Genomic DNA, 18,701 nt, shown 5'->3' with positions numbered 1-18,701 from the left:
AGGCAGGTCGCCTGCTTTCTGGGAAAGTCTAAAGCTAGTTATTGATAATGTCATCCAATGGTCAAGAAGCATAGTCTCAGTTATCAATAACATTCCGATAATACGATTCAGACAGACGATAGCTGAGGTGAAGTCGCCTGATACAATGACCAGGTTGTGACAGGTACGAGGTGTGCAACTGTGTAAGTGATGCTACACAATATCGTATCAATACACTACAGCCAGGCTGTTATCGGTGACCTCTTGACCTCCAATGTTATCTTTTCTGCTTGTATCACTATTCCAAAAATATATATATATAATAAGAAGAAGGACGAAGTTTACAAACTGATACATGTCATCATCCTGAGTATAACTATGAACACTTACCGAAGATGAGAACATTAAACGGAAATAAACAAACGACAGCTGTCCTTCCTGTTGTCTGTAATTCACACCTGACAGATAGAGTTACCTCAAATGTTTGATAGAAATACCAGATAGCGTGAGTGACAGAAAAGACATTGAGACAGCAGCAGAGAATAAAGTCAAGATGCTGATAACAGAGACACATTCATCATCAATGTGAAGGTGAAAACAGTCTAGAAACTGTCGCTCGTTGCCTCCAGCATCGTCCGAGTCAACCACGGAGCCACGAAGACGAAACATGCAGGTGATTACAAACACCACCACCACCACCACCACCACCACCACCACCACCACCACCACCACCACCACCACCACCACCACAACAACAACAACAACAACAACAACAACAACAACAACACACCTGTTTGATGGAAGAACATCGAGTCGCGACCTGTTGAGAAGACTTTCTTATCAACACAGTAATAACCTTCATTTAATGCAATCTTTCTACGATATTCAAAATAAATGTTCCCAATGTTTTCTATTTTACTGACATAGCTTTGTCATTTCTTATAGAAAAGGGATGAAAGCAAACATAACACGGAAAAATTAAACTCTGACTGAGCAGGTCCAGGTGACAACGGATACACCTTTCTTGTAACCATCATCTGATGTATCTGATGTATTATTAAAGTAACATTCTCTGTATTGTGAGATACAACTCACTTTTCCGGAAAGTTTCATAAATGATGGCTTGGCGAGCTAAAGACAGACGAGCAAAAACGATGGATACTGTGTGTTTTCGTGTGTGTGTGTGTGAGAGAGAGAGAGAGAAATTGTGCCTGTAGGAGACAAAAAAACTCAAGAAAGAGAGAGGAAAAAATAAAGGAGTGTGAGAGACCACATGCTCCTCATCAATCACAAAACTCGATACTGAGATGTGCAAAAGACAAAAACAGTTGATGTATAAAGGACACCATTTATTAAAAAATTAAAATAAAATATTTGATGCAGAATTGATATTGTCCAGTTTGGACTACACACATGTAGGTCACCTTGGAGACGCTGACGGCTTTAATACATTCTTAATGCAAAGTACAGGCTACAATAAGGGTACATGAAATAAAATCTAAAAAATATGTCATAAAGAGACCTGCGGATGTTTGCTGTTCATCTGTCAAATGCGGATATTGTATGTACACACAATAGTGCAAATAAAGACCATTGAAAATGCAGGACACATGCATGACTGGAATGGGATGGCAGTTTGAAAACACACACACCCAATACATAAAACACACACACACACACATCATACAATACACAATCATACACACATCACACAATACACCACACACTCACACACACATACACGTTAACTCTTCATTACAGCGACTGTAGCTGTAGTTCCTGTTATTTTAGTCAAACCATCGCCCGTGGTGTCAGGGTCTTCTGAATCTTGGCCTTTCAGTGGCAAACTTTCTGTCGGCGAAGGGAGATGATTCTGATCGCCAGACATCTCCACTGATTGTCTCTTGTGTTTGAAAACTCCTTGTCTGCACACAAATGTTTCTGTCTTGAAATGTGTTCTCCCTTCTCTCTCTTTATCTGTGTGTGGGGTTAGTGTGTGTGTGTGATTTAGTGTGTGGTGGTGGTGGTGGTGGTGGTATGGTGTGTGTGTAATAGAGAAAGACTTTGTGGTTAGTATTGAACTCGTCCTGCAAAGTGAATGGCTAACCCCATTGAAGAAGCACCAATTGATCTCAGTAATTATGATGTCATTGTATATATACATATAAAGACTATATACCAGCACATATTGTTTGTCAGTGTGGATCTCAGTGCATTCACTGCTACAAACACATGGCAATATGTGTTGGTGTTGTCTAAACAAAGTGACACAGAAGCAAGACCTACCTGTACAACACAAGCAGCACAAGGATGACAACCACGATGACCACGGCAATAGAAATTAATGGCAGCAATTTACTGGATGAGTCTGGAGTGTTATTCTCTTCTGATAAATTAATAAACAAATAAATAATATTTAGGTTACAAGTGCAATATTTTCTTTTTTATTTTGATATGGAAGCAAAATGATATAAGAGAGTTGAAGTTTTGTTGCCTATTTATTTCCTGTGACATACCTGCCTTTGGCCTTTGTTGATCTTGTTTAGTATGCTTTGTAATAATTCCCATATAATGGCAGAAAAATTGGTTGATGAGCAGACTGACACGGAATTATTACAAAATTATAAACAGTTAAACAACACCAGAAACACTAGTTAAGAGATTAAATCATGGGAGCATTTTAATGTACAAGACAAACATTGTGTTGAAAGTACCTGCTAGTGGAAGAGAACATTGTCTGGAAGTGTTTGTGATGTTGCACTGTGTAGTATGAAGACTTGCAGGTCCATGGAAGCCGTAGCACGTGTAGGACCCTACAGAGTCCTCTGACCTCTTCACCTCGAAAGTCCACCTCTCACCTTGTGTCAAAGTCTCAGGGAACTTGAGAGTGATTAGCTTTGCAAATTTTTCTGCCGTCTGACATGGTGAGCAGGTTATTATAATTTCAGGAGAAAATTCTGTAAACAGAAAGTTTTGTATACTATAAATGCCATGTGTTCTAATCAGCATTTCTGTAAAGTTCAAGACAAAAATGTAATCAACATCTGTCCATTATTTAGAGTATCTGTCTGTCATCTTATCATCACTTACCACTTACCAGTCGTCCATCAGCACTTTTGTAAAACAATATATATATATATAGTTACTGTTTTATTGTATATTACTAAAACAAAAGACAATGAGTTTTCTAAGGTCTCTACTTTAGTTAGGCGATGACAGAAGAAATATCATTTTGTCTATGAGAAAATTTCAAACTAAAGAAAAACTGTCTCTTCAGAACATCAGTTTGATATAATCTAGTCTTGCACTGCCAAATGGTTGGATTCCAACACTTATCCAATTCAATTAATCAATCTACCAATCAACCAATCAAATCTCATTGTCACTTTTCATCTTCACTCTAATCTTCACCTTTCTCATCTTTATCTGGATGAAAAAAAATCGACAGGCTCACCAGGCTCCTTACTGATGCTGGCATGAAAGAGGGAAATGCTGACAGGAAATACACAGTCTATAACAGATGTGTTCCTCTTGTCACAGCTGCCCCGCACCTGGCAGGTAGAAATTCCTGAAAAAAAGTTTCTACACATGAGAGCAGCCAGGGAAATAAAGAGGGATGGAGCAAGATAGACGAAGACAAACACACAGTTTACACAATCTGTGCTTATATCCATTGCATTTTCATCACTTTCTATAAGCATTCTGTTAAAAAAAAAAAGATTTCAGTTCTAATTTGATTGTCCGTTTAGAAAAGCTATTGAATTACTTCTTGAAAACCTAATATTTGCTGAAATATTAAATGAAACTATTTTTTAAATACACAGTACATTGAAAACACTTTTTAATTATTGCATAAAAGCACAAAGACCTGAGGAGAAAGAGAAAAATCAGGGAAGAATGGAAGAAAGGAATGTGACACCAATTATGTTGGAAAGTCTCACATTAAATGACAACAAATGTGTTGGAAGTTTTCAAAGAAACTAGATAGCTTTATTTGTACATCTTGTAGCCTGGATTACTTTGATCCTGTGAAGAGAGGAGAGATGACCAGTGCATTAAAGTCAAGACGACGATGGTGACGATGCCCATCCTGGACCCAGTTGATGTCCGCCTCCTGTATCCGTTGAACGACCTTAGTGATGGTCCCTGGGGTAAAATTTGTAGATGACTTTACATTTAGTTGTTTAAAAACACTTGATAAACTAAATTTCATGTTTCGTTTGCTTTCTGATTAACAACAAACCAAATATACTCACTAACAGCTGTCTGTTTTCAGCAGCTCTTACCTACAAACAGTATGACGGGTCAATCAATACTAGCACGTGACAGTGTGTTGTTCTATCAACAGATGTTGTGAACATCTGCCACCATTGACGTGTGGTCACTCACTCACTCACTCACTCACTCACTCTTTTTTTATTTGTCACTGTCAGATTTGAACACACCACCTTTCAGTCTTCAGACCTCGTCGGTAGCCACCAGGCCACACAGCCGTTACCAACTAACGTGTCTAAAGTTCCTGAAAAAGTCAACTTCGCCGTTTACAACAATGAACAAATCCGCTGAACCGATACGCACACGCCCCAGAACCGGTGACGTCATCGACAACGAGGCTGCTGTTAACGAAGATGACTAGTGCACGACGGACCACAAACACCCTGCTACTGTCCCCCTATGTACCTCCAACTGCCAGAAACACACACGTCATACTCAATGGAGTGAACAAGATCGGAGTGACAGACGGCAACAACCTACCCGATCCTCTCCCCTCCAGACATCATTGTACGCGTGGTCAGAGTTACCTGCCCAGTCAATGGAGGACATCGAAAACGTACAACAGTACCCTACATGTTCTACCAACAAGAAATAAGTGACAAGATGGCCGGTCCACCACAGTTCATGACAATTGCTATCCCATAATGTCGAGGACTTTGTGTGGACGGCAAGACACAAGCAAGACAAGGGAGAGAATAAGTTCCACTGACCCAGTGACTACGCGACACGAGGTGTCCGTGCTAACGGTCACCAGGACACAGCACGGGACTCACCCGTGAAAATATTTCACATCTTCAACTGCGACATCGACGGTTTGCTCGTGAAAACACACTATCCTGGCTTTGTACAAAGCATTAACGTGTTTGTTATTGTGTCTTACAGACATTGCTTGACGTCAGCAGTACACTGCAATGTTTCTCTGACTTCCAACGATACTTCAGTCCTGCTTCGACACTTACATCGCAAGGAAGAGCTGTCGGCCGATATCCTTGTTTTTAGTAAAAAATGTATTTAATAAGATTTTGCATAGACTGCAGTGTACGGTTGACAATTTGATTTTATTGCAATTTGACACCGAGTTTAACGAGACAAGTTCTGGACTTAAACCCACAGATGAAACGCAGGGTTCGGAGACAGACCAGTGGAGGAGATCGATCCTCGGCCCAGAACCGGATCCGCTGGGGTGGTATGGTTGCGGCACTAGGAGGACAAAGAAGACTAAAAAGATAAGTGGGTTTGTGTGTGTGTGTGTGTGCTGCTTCCACCATTTTGTAAGTCTATGATCATGTTGAAAGCACAGTTACATCTGGACTTACAGGCCTACCACAGAGACGTTAATATTCGAATACCACTTCTACCTACCACAGCGTTCTCATGGCAACCTACTATTTCTACCTACGCATCTGGTTTTGTAACATCATTTCTCATCTCCATCTCTTCCCCAGAAGCACATTTTCCCGAGTTCCTCGACCATCTCACCGGAACATGGAGATGAAGCTGAGTTTGTAAGGTGGCCAGTGACAAATCACTGTCATGTGACCCCCAGCTTTCATGCTCGTTGACCAACGGTGACCTCGCCACCAGTTCTGTCCATTTTTCACGGTTCCTCAAAGCCCCATGGGGAGTTAATCACACCAGCGCTGTCCACACTTTCCATGTATCCTCCTCCCTGTATCTTTCCTCTTCTTCGGTATTCTCTTCTCCACTTTCCTTATTGTTTGGGCATCGTGGTGTTGATTCCCTCTCCGATTTAAAACAAATGATATCACAGATGGTTGGCCTCTTCGAAAGTGAGACGTTTGCGATTTCTTTGTGGTTGTCGAACCTTTGCAGTCAGATGTTCCGAAATGTTTGTAAAGGAGACATGCAGGACATATAAGTCACAGGGCAGAGACATTCATTTCGTCCTTTTCAGTTCGGAAAAGAATTAACTGCAGCTGATATAAATTGCATCAAGCCTTATGAAACTGATATAAAGCCTTGTGGTTACTACTTCATAGCAGCTCTCAGTTCCACGTTCGCTTGGCCCAGTGACAAGAAAAAGCTCTTCTAGGAGCCTAGAGCCAGTAAACCACTCACAGTTAGCCCACTCAATGTATCATCATCGTTATTTCCTAAGATAGCAGTGTCATAATCCACTTACCGGAAATTGGTCATGAAGCCTTTGTTGAAGCGAGACATTCGATGAGATAAAATCTGAGAAGGGGAACTGCCAGGGTCAAGACTGGAACTGTTTTCCCGTCAGACAATGTTTCAAAGTACAACACCCTTTCCTTTCTTTAGCAACCAGTAGGTGAGACAAACACAAATGTTTAGCTTAGTCTCGGGATTTTTTCTAAACCAAGTACCTCTTTGACAGCGCCATCGTTAGGACAACAAGGAAAGGACTTTCTTTGAAGTTATAAGTTGTCGGTAGCCGTGAGATCAGATCCCGTCCCCAAAACACCTTTTTTTTCTTTTTTTTTTTATTACCTCTTTTCCGTACTCCCACCCGGCTAGCCTCTTTGTGACAAATTATGGGTAATGATCAGTAATGGCTATTCGATGGCCCTGCCACCCCGCTCAACAAAAAAAAAAACAAAAAAAAACCCAAAAAAACAAACAAACAAGCAAACAAACAACAAACAAGCAAGCAAACACACACACACACACACACACACACACACACACACACAATCACACGCACATATACACACATTCTTTCTCTCCTCACAAACAACGCGATCACCCACGATGCTACCGCGGCTGCAGGGCGGCGGGTCGAAGAGGACCGCTGGATGATGAAGACAATGTATGGTCGACGTGGGACTGGCTGTCCCAGCAGACTAGGCCAGGACAGTGACAAACTTTTCAGAGATGCGGAGACAAAGAGGGGTCTGAGTTTACCGAGACCTCCAACTGACTGGCCTCGCTTGCCCCCGGAGAGACAGGCCACTGTGTGTGTGTGTGGGTGCGTACGTGCGTGGATGAGAGAGAGAGAGGGTGTGTGTGTTCTAGCGAGTGAGCGTTCTCTCTCTCTTTCAAGTCTCACTGGAGGGGTGCACGCATGTGTGTGTGTAAGAAAGAGCAAGATCACATTAAAAGAAATCCGTGATGACGCCCAATAAATAAATAACTAAATCATTATTCACCTTTCGATTTGTAACCGCATAAAATTCTAGAGTGTGGAAAGGGATGGACTGCGGGTCAGCATTCATATGAAGACAGTTTTTCTACTCTCGCATCATGACAAGTGATCACTTGTTAGGATTTTCGAAACAAGTGAGATCACATCAGAGTTTGAAAAATATCAGTCTCATCAAAATAACCGACCTGAGGTCACTTGTAGGCGGCCATCTGGATGCACATCAAACACATGAACAGATGGCTGGCTTTATGCTTACAAACACTACCTGATGGAACATTACATGTGGAAACACAGTGGCTAGTCAAGCAGCTAGTCTATCATGCCTTTGGCTTGAGTTTGTACTGAGCAACGCAAGCACTCGTAACCAAGCAAGTTATGTGCTAGCATAATGCTTGGCATGGCCAGGGTGAACAGATAAACATAAATAAATGAGCGAAGTAGTTTACTGGCATGGACTCTGTAGCCTACTGGCCGAAGTGGCTCATCATGTCTAGAGTACGTCCCGTGGAAAGCGGAATCAAAGCTTTCCTCCGCCAACATTTACATCTGTAAGCTTTAAATAGCTCCTTATAAATCAGGTAGCCACTTTTATTTTTACTGAAAAGAATGAGCAGGATGGAGAGTGGGGGTGGGGTGGGGAAGCAGAATCCTATCCACAGGCTACAAACCAGTGACCATATGCAGTAGCTTCCAGAACACGAAGTCTACCCTTATTCTAAGGGGTGACTAATACATTTACTTTTGCATTATCCTAACATAAAAAAATCCATTTAAAATGAAAGAAAAACTGGATAAAAAAATAAAAATACGTTAAATGAACAATGTCAGTGACACTAACTCAGATGAAGTGATGATCCAGACATTTTAGAGTTGGCTAATATCGATGCAGTCTTGGCTTGCATCACATTAGAATGCTAAATTTTGATTGCCCGAGGGTAGTCACGTGACCGTGGTGACGGGCCTGGCGACCTACCCGGTCGTAAAATATGCGGCGTTCAATCGGAGCGCCAGTTGAGAAGGTGAAGAAATGGGTGATTTACCAGTCGACACACCACGTGACCTATCAGACGCGCGCGCAGCAATCAGCGGAAGGGGGTAGGGGTTCGGTTACCAATTAGGTCGGGGAGTGCCGGCGATTAGCTGCCGAGCCGTGCACCTTGGCCCAGTGGGCCGCGGGCGGACCGCAAGTCAAACAAGTGTGCCGCGCGAGGACCGCGCCAGTGCACGTGCGACGCGCGGCGACACGGTGCGCCTAATGAGGCGGTCAGCCTCGTGCCGCGAGGGGGCGCCCGTGCACCAGACCTGACGTCGGGCTGTTGTGCGGCGTCAAAAGTTGCAGCAGCTCGTCGAACGCCGCCGACCTCGGGTCCGAGTCCCCCGATGTACCACTCCCGTGCACCCACCCAGCCTCAAACATCCACAATAGCCTCCCCTGGCAAAAGAGAAGTGGTGCGCGGGAAAATGACACGCCGGAAGTGGCATGAAAGTGATGGCGCCTTCACACACCAGTTGGCAATCATTGACTAGGTTACCGCAGCTTATTCTTCCATTGTCGGAGGAAACCAGCGAGCAGTTTGCCCTCGCCCCCCGCTTCTGTCAGACTGTAGAGCGGGACCCACATCTGTGTGCGCGCGTGCGAGAGAGAAAGAGAAAAAGAGCAAAGGATAATCTTTAAGGAGTGAATAAAACTTACATTTGAGAAACATCTCCAAGAAAAGACAAACGTATAGTTCAGAATAAACGCAAAAATAAAAACGGTATCTTGAGAGAATGTCGATGCCAGATATCAGATATCAGATATAAATTATAGCAAATTGTATTGAAACAGATTTTTCAATGGTGTGAAGAGACACGCTGGGTCATTAGTGTCAAAGTGTCAAATGATACAGTAAATTATTTAACACCTACATACAGCAAGGTACACGACAGTAAACCCAGACATTATTGTGACTGTCTGTGGTAAAGTTGTTTTAAATATACATTATTTTTTCATAAAATAAGTAAACTATAAGCTAAACTACATCGTCCTCGTCATGTTGTCATTTTAAAATTTGGACTGACATGTAGATGTTAAATTGTTACATATTTTAAAAAAGTTGATTTTGTCAGAGCTTTCTAGCATCCATGCTGTTAAATTACAATAGATAAGTTGATGTGTTTGGCAAAAATATGTCGGACTTCTCTATTATATTTTATGTGAGATATGTTTGCCACATTCCACAGCTGGTCCATGCACAAAAAAACAAATTCCAAATTTCCGAACCCACAGTCCGAACACTTCCACTGTCACACACACATCTTATGTTCCTTCCGACCATTCAATTCCCCTCCCCCTAAAAAAAAATCTCCAGTTGAAAATGACACCAAGTCTCCACTTGAATATAACACAAAGTTTCCACTTCTAGGTAACACAAATATGTCCACTTGAAAGTAACACAAGTTTTCACTGACACCGATGCTCTTCCTGAAGTTAATTCTAATTCAGCTCTGGTTGGTGAGCCCGAGGCGGATACGATGAATAAGCGAAGATCAAACAACAAAAGTGAGAAAAAAAAACCCACAAAAACCTGGAGAAAAAAAGTCTTTAGCTAAATGGCAAGTTCAAAACTTAACTAACATTCTTCAAACATTAAACACACGCTCACCGAACAATCAACAAAGATACACACTCACCTCCAAGATACAAATCTGGTCAGGATGTGCCCAGTCCAGTCAAGGCTAACTTCCAATTCTGTTCAGGACTTGTTAAATAACACAAATCTGGTCAGGATGTGCACAGTCCGGTCAGGACTACAACACCTAGTCGGTTCAAGACTTGTTGCAAATAAAACGTCCGGACACACTGATGACACCGAGGAGACTGTTACTTCTCCCCGCCCCCGTCAAGGAAAAACTCACACAGCAACATCCCAAACACTCAAACACTCTTTCCTTTGTTCTTCGAACAAAACAACCTATCAACACCAGTTGATTAAAAAAAAAAACAACAAAAAAACAAAGCCCGCCCGGCCATCCCTGTGTGGCGCGCACTCAGACAGTAATTGCTGTCTTTCAAACCTCCCCCTTCCAGTTACTTTTTTCCCTGTCTCCTTCCTAGCTCAAAAAAAAAAACATTAAAAAATATAGCGCAGCAGGTTTGTGACATACCTCAATCTCATTTATTATTACTTTCTTTGTTTTAAACGTCTGGTCAAACAGATTTCTCAAATCATGAAGTGGAGTCATATCTGGCGTCCTGTCGGTAGAGGTTGTTGCTACTAATCCACTGAAAGACTTTGCAACTTACATATCTTGTATTATTTTAATTTTAACATAATGATTATTTAAAATTGGAACTTTTGTAGTTAAAAATATTTTTTTTGTGCATCAACACTCTTGGCCAAACAGACAACAACAACAACAACAAAAAAAAAAAGGAAAAAAAGAAAACAATGTCTAAACTTTTGACATAAAGGCACGAGAGTGATTAGTGTTCATGGAGTGGTGAAATACTAAATTAAGGGTGAATGAAAACGGTCCAGCTGATATTCAGTCTGCATCAAACCTTTAAATGTCATGTCAACATCATCTTGTGTGATAATGTCTGTGGACTGCCACTTGTTTGGCAGTAACAAGTTGGTTATTTAACTAATAAGCTTTGTCCGTCAATGGGAGAAGCAGCCAGAGACATTGGGTGTGGAAGGAATGTGCCATATCGCATTATGTAAAAAATACTGTCATGTTTGAAATGAGTGTAATGGCGAAGCCTGCAAGGAAAAATAACTTTGGTACACGGGAAATGGCCAAAAGCAGCTTTACATGTACGATCATCGAAACACAAATCATTTCCGGTCAGTAGGTCGCGCACGATTCTCGATTGGGTGTGGGAGCCCCTCACAGGGTGCAAACGTACCCACTCTTTGGTTTGAGATCATAAAGCATTCTTGTAGTGACGATCATATAATAAATCGTGCTCGAAAGGCAAGTTAATGGATGAGTTTCTCATGACAATGGCCAACATGCAAATTTCTCTGTTAGGATCAAGTTAATTATACATCTACAGAGGTTTTCTCTCAGTGATTCTTTAATTGTGTGGAGGACAAGACCACTCTACCACGCCTAGCTGGATGTTCAGTCGCCTATCGAAGATGGTGCCCAGGTGTTTAAAAACATAAACAATTTCCACCTCCTTGTCATGGATGACACACACGGAACATGAAGAATTCCGACGAAAATCAAAGACAATCTCTTTCGTCTTACATTAAGTTCTAGAAAGTTGTCATCGCACCAGACAATGAATTCTTCCAAAGCTATACCGTGAGTGTGCACTGGCCCGCTAAGGAGAGACAGCAGTGCAGTGTCATAAGAGAATTTGTCAAGATAGTGACCCTGATGGTGACTGCGACAACTGTTCGTGTACAGAATAAACAGAAGCGGGGCGAGAAGACAGCCCTGAGGTGAGCCGGTGCACGTGGTGATTAAGTCGGAAAAAGTGCCATTGACAAGAACTCGTTGCTGCCTGTCAACCACGAAGTTAATGATATATGACTCCAGCTGATGGTCAAGGGAAAAGTCGTCTAGGAGTCTTCTAGCTAGGATATGTGGCTGAATAGTGCTGAAGGCCGACGAGAAACCAGCAAACAACAGTCGAGCATGGGCTTGAGGATTCTCCAGGTGTTTGAGTAAAGTGTGGAAGATTTACCAGGTTAGCATCATCAATACTTCGTTTATACTGGCATGCAAACTGCAAGGGATTGCAAGGGATCAAGACAAATGTTAGTGGCTTTAAGAATCAATGCCTTGATGATTGTCTCAAATACTTTCATGACCAACTATGTTAAGGCAACTGGTCTAAAGTCATTGAGATGCCGAGCTGAAACTTTCTGCGCGCAGAAACGTAATGTCCTGCCACAAATACCATCCGGACCGGAGGCCTTGCGAATATTTACTCGCTGAAACAGCTCCACAACTTGTTCATGACAAATCTCAACCTTCTGTACAGGGTGAAGAGAACTAAGCACATCTTTAATTTGAACTGAGAAGTCATGAGTCTCGAAACGAGTGAAGAAATCATTCCGAGCATTAGGCAGGGCCGTACTCTCAACACCTGAGATCGAGATTTTGTCTTTCGACCGCTTACTCCGATCGTCAATATTGGCCATGTTGCTGAGTACCTGCCAAGCTACTCGGATGTTACCTGTAGCAAACTGAGACTCGATTTTGGACTTGTGCTTCACCTTGACCCAACGGATAGCATCATGGACCTCTCTATGGACCAATTTTCTGTCGTGGACAGAACCCGTGAAGAACACATGTTTCTTTTTGTTAAGCACTGCTTTCAGGCTCTTGGTCACCCAAGGTTTGTTGTTTTGATGGAATGGTTCAATCTACACAGAAGGTGATTTATGAAGAGATGGTGTTTACTAAGTTGTTCAGATTAGGACATGCTTTTAAAACGACATCCCAGTTAGTACATTCAAAACAGCCTTGTAAGCTTGCAACACTGTCTGCAGTCCAGCATCTAGTGGAATGAATTGTCCGGCGTATCCGTCTGAACACAGGCTTATAAACGGGTACCAGATGCACACTCAGATGATAGGACGCACCCAGCCTGGGCAAGGATAGAGATTTGTACGCACGTGGTACAGTTCCGTAGACAAGGTCGAGTGTGGTCTGACGCAGGGTAGTAGGACATGTCACATACTGGTCGTAGGTCTGAAGAACCGATGTTAGGTCACAGTGGTTGAAATCTCCTGATATAAACTTAGGAGCATCAGGACAAATCGAGTCGACATTGTGAGTCACATCTGCGATGCACTGTAACGCATTGGAAATATTTGCCTGGGGATGAAGGGTGAAAAACAGCTGGGGGAATTGTCTCGGGAGGTAAAATGGGCGAAGCGAAATCGTGAAAAGTTCAAGGGCGCGAGGACACATCCTTTCACGAACAATAACCGTATTACAGTACCTGTTCACGCCTTGCCAGTCCTTGTAGCAGATCTGTCTAATCGCAACGGGCCAGAGAAACCGGAGATGTCCAGCTCTGCGTCACTTTCGTGGAGCCATGTTTCTGTAAACGCCAACAAACAAGTATCCCTGAACTGTCGAAAGTTGTGTACCCACGCCTCAAGCTCATCAGTCTTGCCACGAATCGACTGGACATTGGAGAGCAGGATAGAAGTAAGAGGTGGAGACCTGCGTCGATCGTCGAGACGAAACTTCTTGTCTCCGCTTCACACAGCCTGTGCGTCCTCTCCATCTTGATTTACGAAGTGGAGGGAGCCGTGTGATGTCGACATGCAGCGCCCGCAAACTCCGGATAACAGAGGGAGATGAACGAGGACGAAGCAAGAGCTCGCGGAATAATGTAGCCGGGGACCAGCATTAATAATCTGACCGCCATCTTAATATTGTCAGCTATTGGTAACGGTCACATCCATCCAAAATGAAAAAAAACACAAGCCTAACGAGACTGAGAGTAAGATCATCATCACTACACACAGTTCGACACCCAAGTCTATCACTCAACCACCACCCGACACAGGGGCAGACGAAAACGATGAAAAAAAAAATGCAAAGTAGAAAAGAGAGCTGCAGACGTCGCACTACAAGGAGCGGCCATCTTTTTCTTGTGTGTGTGCGTGCGTGTGTTTGTGATTATGTGTGTTAATTTATTTTTGATCGTGAGAGAGAGAATGTTTGTGCTTGTTTATCTCTTCGTACATGTATGCCTATTGTATTGTGTATATGTATACAGGTATGTGAATCTCTGTATGTAGAGCCTCTGCCCACCCAACGGATAGCATCATGGTCCTCTCTATGTACTAATCTTCTGTCGTGGGCTTCTGCCCGTGATGAACAAATGTTTCTTTTTGTTCAGCAGTGCTTTTAGGCCCTTGGTCACCCAAGGTTTGTTGTTAGGATAAACATACACTGCTTTGATGGACTGGTGCAATCAACACTATTTTACTCCTCACTTTTACTCCTAACTGTGTGTTAAATGTCTGTATGAGTATGTGAGCAAAGACAAATTTCTGCCCTGGGTCTCCTGGGCAGACAATAAAGTCTGTTTTGATTTGATTTGATTTTGATTTTGATGTGCATGTCTATGTGCGAAAGAGAGAGGGAGCGACTGGTGACGCACGAGATGATGTGTGCTGTGACGTCTTTCCGTCAAAACAAAATACTCGTCACGTGCGATGTCATTCAAGCAATAAGACGTCAGTAAAGATGGAGTGGGGTGTCACTGGTCCTTTCAACGCGCTGCACAAAGAGCTTCTTGTCATCATCTTCAGGTACTTACTCTGTAGCCTATCATCCTTGCCGTGATGTAACCCTAGCTGCTGGCACGGCATTAACCACAAATAAACAAACAAAGCCTGTCATCCCTTATTTATTTCTCCGTCTTTTGGTCCTCAAGTCTTTGCTTGACGTTGATGCTGAATGCTGTCACCTGTGAGATGTAGTGGACAGTTTTTCAAGATACTATTTTACAACAACTTAAATAACAACAACAACAGAAAAAACAACAGCAACAACAACAACAACTACTACTACTGGAATCCTGAAAACGCACAAAAATCTGTTTGCGATACTTTGCTTATTAATTATTATCATTATTAATTATTATGTTATTTATTTGTGCTCAGGGATCTGTCCAATGAAGATAGGTGTTCCTGCTGTCAAGTCTGTAAAAGGTGGAGAGAGGCAATCATCTCTGAGCCCTCCATCTGGCACAAGTTCGAGGTCACTGTCCATCCTGGCTGGAACTGGAAAAAAACCCGCTCATTTTTTGGTCACAAAGGCCCCAGATTGTACCTCCATGTCAGACACCTTGTAATCAACTTGGACAGAAGAGCACAAGGACCACAAACTCTTGATGCGCCTCAGGCAAACGCTGTTCTCAGCTCAATGTCCAAACTGTTCCGAGCCTTGCCTCATGACATGACACTGAGAAGTTTCTCTTGCTCGGGTTTCAAGTATTACAATGCTAGTAAAGACTGGAAAAGTCGTGTCATCTGTGAATTATGTAAATTTCTGAGACGTCAGAGAAGATTTTTACAGGAAGTCAGCTTCACATCTCTGGAACTGCAGTCGAAGCCTAGCAGCGGGACCCTGCTCATGGCGGTTGCTCCCAAAGAGGCAGGCAGGGGCAAAATCAAGCGCTTGTCTCTCATAAAAATGTTACAAAGAACCGCCACACCAGATAGTTCTTTCGTTAAAGCCATAGGACGATTTTCTCTTTTAGAGCATATCGAAATCACATTCGAGCATCTGACCGATGAGATAATGAAGACCCTGGTGTTTGCCTGCCCTCTCCTGAGACGCATTACCATTCTGTTTGATTTAAGTCTTCAACACTATCTTCCAGACCAGATCCCTCAGCTGTCTCTTAATGAGGTTGTGGACAAGAACCCTGACTTGCGGGTCGTGTTGTGGCTCATGGTGGGGGATAATATATATGGCAACATCATGAACATGAGCATGTATCTGATTCAATTACCCGTCGAGGGACTCGTTGTCGATGTCTACAGTCTGACAACAGTCACGCCCGTTGTCAATTGTTACCTCGACATGATTGCCAAGCGATACGGAAACTATCTAAGTAAACAGACTTTCTCTTAATTCGCTATACCATAATCTCCTGGATCCTGTAGCGAATGTATGTTTGTGGGTGGGTGAGTGGTTAGTTTGGAGGCATATGAGCTTGTGCTGAGAAGAGTTTTTAGACATATCCACAGGCTAAATGCCATCCTAACAACAATCCACCATCCCTAATTGATCCTGTAGCGTAACAGTATGTAATTCGTTGGAGTGGTTTCTTTGGAAATCTTTTTTCATTAGGTGAGGTGTAATGTGTGTGTGTGTGTGTGTGTGTGTGTGTGTGTGTGTGTGTGTGTGTGTGTGTGTGTGTGTGTGTGTGTGTGTGTGTGTTCATCTTTAGTATATATGTATATGCGCGCTTGGTGCATTATAAAACTTATTTATTATCCTCCACCACAATACAATTAGAGTGGATGTAAATACTTTGTGTCCATGCTCTGTCGGCCAGCTTACCTGGAGTGGTCGTGTGTGGTGCGGGGCAGGTTGTACTATAGCCCATCTCTTGTGAACCTAGTGAACAAGTGTCCCAGACTGGTGTCCATCTCACTGAAGAACATCATTCTCGATTTGGATATAGCGAAAGCCATCAGTGCCTGCAGCAGCAGCGCCGAGCGAGGTGAGCACGTTCATAGATGGCTAAGAGTGTGTGTGTGTGTGTGTGTGTGTGTGTGTGTGTGTGTGTGTGTGTGTGTGTGTGTGTGTGTGTGTGTGTGTGTGTGTGTGTGTGTGTGTGTGTATTTTAGTGATTTTTTTTTTATAAAAGATGGCAATAGCATCTTAAAATGTAGAACTAAACATGACCAACATATCCCTACCGCACAAGAAATACCTTGTGCATCCTGGAATCCAAAGCAATATTAGTGCAACATTTAGCGGGGATAGCTTGCGCGCACACACACACACACGCACGCACAAACATTTATATATTTATATCAGCCACACTTTATTCAGAACATTAGGGAATGTTAGATACAAAGTTAAAGTACTGTGTATGTAGCCTGGGCAAGGATTGCGTTTTCTGAATTTTGTTTGTAAATTCTGGAGTTTGAGTTTTCCCCCCAAAGCGAAAAAGCTGGGTGTATAGATGATTGTCTGTTGTCTTGTTGTTTAGGGAAGATAAAGCTGCGAGTGGGAGGAATCTGTGCCAGCAGTGAGGCATCATCCAATGCACTGGAAGAAGGCATTCGACAGTTGAAGGACAGTCTCGATCTTCAAGTAGTTATGTAAGACCAAGCTTCTTCAAAAAAAGTTAAAGTTTGAAAAAATGAGTGTAAGACAATCAAACAGGACCACGAAGTGATTAGAAGAGCACGCTGATGTCTTAGTCGGTAAAAATGAAGCTGTCAATGATCAGACTTCTGTAAAACAAATACCATGGGTTACATCTTTGATAACACATTTAATTTAGAAAGCATATAACTATGTGAAACTATATAAACTCACAGTTTACACACTTCATTTAACAAGTATATGAATACGTGAGGATGCTCACGGTTACACATTTTCTTTAAAGGGCGTCCATGTCAGTGATTGAAAGATGGATCAGTCTGGAAGTCTTTGTCATGGTCAGAACTTCGCCCTGAGAAGTACTTTATTCTTATACTTTTTTTACACCTGATGAAATGACATTTTTATCATTTCTATCTCGGAAGAAGTTTATTAGGTACTTAATAAATGATCCGCATGAAGTGTGAGAAATGTTATTTGTTGGATATTTAGGTTATACAGCATGATATATTCACATGTTTGTCCGACATTCGAGAAAAACAAGCACTACTTGCTCTGCTTCATGGAAACATCATCATCTCTTTGGGTAATGAGACTGTGATAAAAGGGAGGTAACATTAATTTCAAAGTTAGTTCTCTGGCTATATTTGAGGCATGAAGTGTCCAAAACGTGTATTTAAAAGATAACTGTTTATCTGGTTCTTGTGCAATTTCATTTTTGAATGCGTCTGACGATTATATTCAAGAAAGTCCACAGCTCTTCTTCAATAATTTTGTTTATTAGTACATTTCAATTTCTCATTGGAAGTATATTTCACGAAAGGTTTCTATCTACGTTTCTGTGACAGCCATCAGACACAAAACGGTATATTTGTTTCTCCAGTGCTTCAGTCTGCCGCAAACACCAGTCAGACAACAAGTGCCTATCCAAAAAATGAATCATTACTTAATTTAACACGAGTGTCTGTCTACTAGATGTACCCCTGTAATGTACGTGCAAGTGAGTTTCTGATTGATATTTTCTGACTGAACTTTGTTTGCACATGTGAAAGAATGGTTATTAAGCAATGGGGAAATAACCATACCGCCAAACAATATAATCGAGAAAAAATGTCTCAACATCACTTGTCCAATATTTGACTAGGTACTCAGTGTACATAGTGACTCCCTCAGCACTGCACAGATGACTGTTTATATGTGTTACTTCATGTGTCATTAACAATCATTATGAACTTTTTTATAAACGATCTTTCATGCTTTCGTCATAGGGCAAAAGAGAACTTTAAAAAAATCTTGTCTTTGTAAGGGAATGAACCGAAGCAAACATAAAGAAAAGTTAAACTTTGTAAAATTTCTGCACTATACGCCGAGTGAAGTGCGCGTGTCCACAAACCTTCACTGCTTGTTACTTGTGTTTGTGTTCTTTGACACATGTAAGAATTGGTTAAAGGAATTTTTTTTTCTAAACAAGACGCTGACTGCGTTCACAAAACATTCTTTGTTTTGACTT

General features: G+C 42.1%; 3 protein-coding genes across 4 annotated transcripts in view; 2 read left to right on the top strand and 1 right to left on the bottom strand.

The window, feature by feature from the left end:
* LOC112571973 overlaps window positions 1-18,701 on the top strand; it is a 74,903-nt gene that overhangs the window by 52,020 nt on the left and 4,182 nt on the right. The window lies entirely within an intron of this gene.
* LOC112571977 lies at window positions 1,405-4,758 on the bottom strand. Its single transcript, XM_025251428.1, has 6 exons — window positions 4,735-4,758; window positions 3,999-4,125; window positions 3,434-3,547; window positions 2,694-2,936; window positions 2,266-2,365; window positions 1,405-1,904 (listed from the first exon to the last, which is right to left on the bottom strand). Exons 2-6 carry the CDS (start codon window positions 4,066-4,068, stop codon window positions 1,724-1,726), a joined length of 708 nt encoding a protein of 235 aa, XP_025107213.1. The 5' UTR covers window positions 4,069-4,125; window positions 4,735-4,758; the 3' UTR covers window positions 1,405-1,723.
* LOC112571971 lies at window positions 14,526-17,204 on the top strand. Of its 2 annotated transcripts, XM_025251422.1 has the most exons (5): window positions 14,526-14,655; window positions 15,010-15,690; window positions 16,173-16,204; window positions 16,413-16,580; window positions 17,076-17,204. In XM_025251422.1, the coding sequence occupies exons 1-5, from the start codon at window positions 14,591-14,593 to the stop codon at window positions 17,189-17,191; spliced, it is 1,062 nt and encodes a 353-aa protein (XP_025107207.1). In that variant the 5' UTR covers window positions 14,526-14,590; the 3' UTR covers window positions 17,192-17,204. The 2 variants fall into 2 exon arrangements, with proteins under 2 accessions (XP_025107207.1, XP_025107206.1); XM_025251421.1 differs by lacking the exon at window positions 16,173-16,204 and having other exon boundaries at window positions 14,538-14,655; window positions 15,010-15,965.

This window comes from Pomacea canaliculata, linkage group LG9, assembly GCF_003073045.1.
Source record: "Pomacea canaliculata isolate SZHN2017 linkage group LG9, ASM307304v1, whole genome shotgun sequence".
NCBI lineage: Eukaryota > Metazoa > Mollusca > Gastropoda > Architaenioglossa > Ampullariidae > Pomacea > Pomacea canaliculata.
Note: the sequence above shows the minus strand (reverse complement) of the source record. Positions and strands in the feature narration are given on the sequence as shown.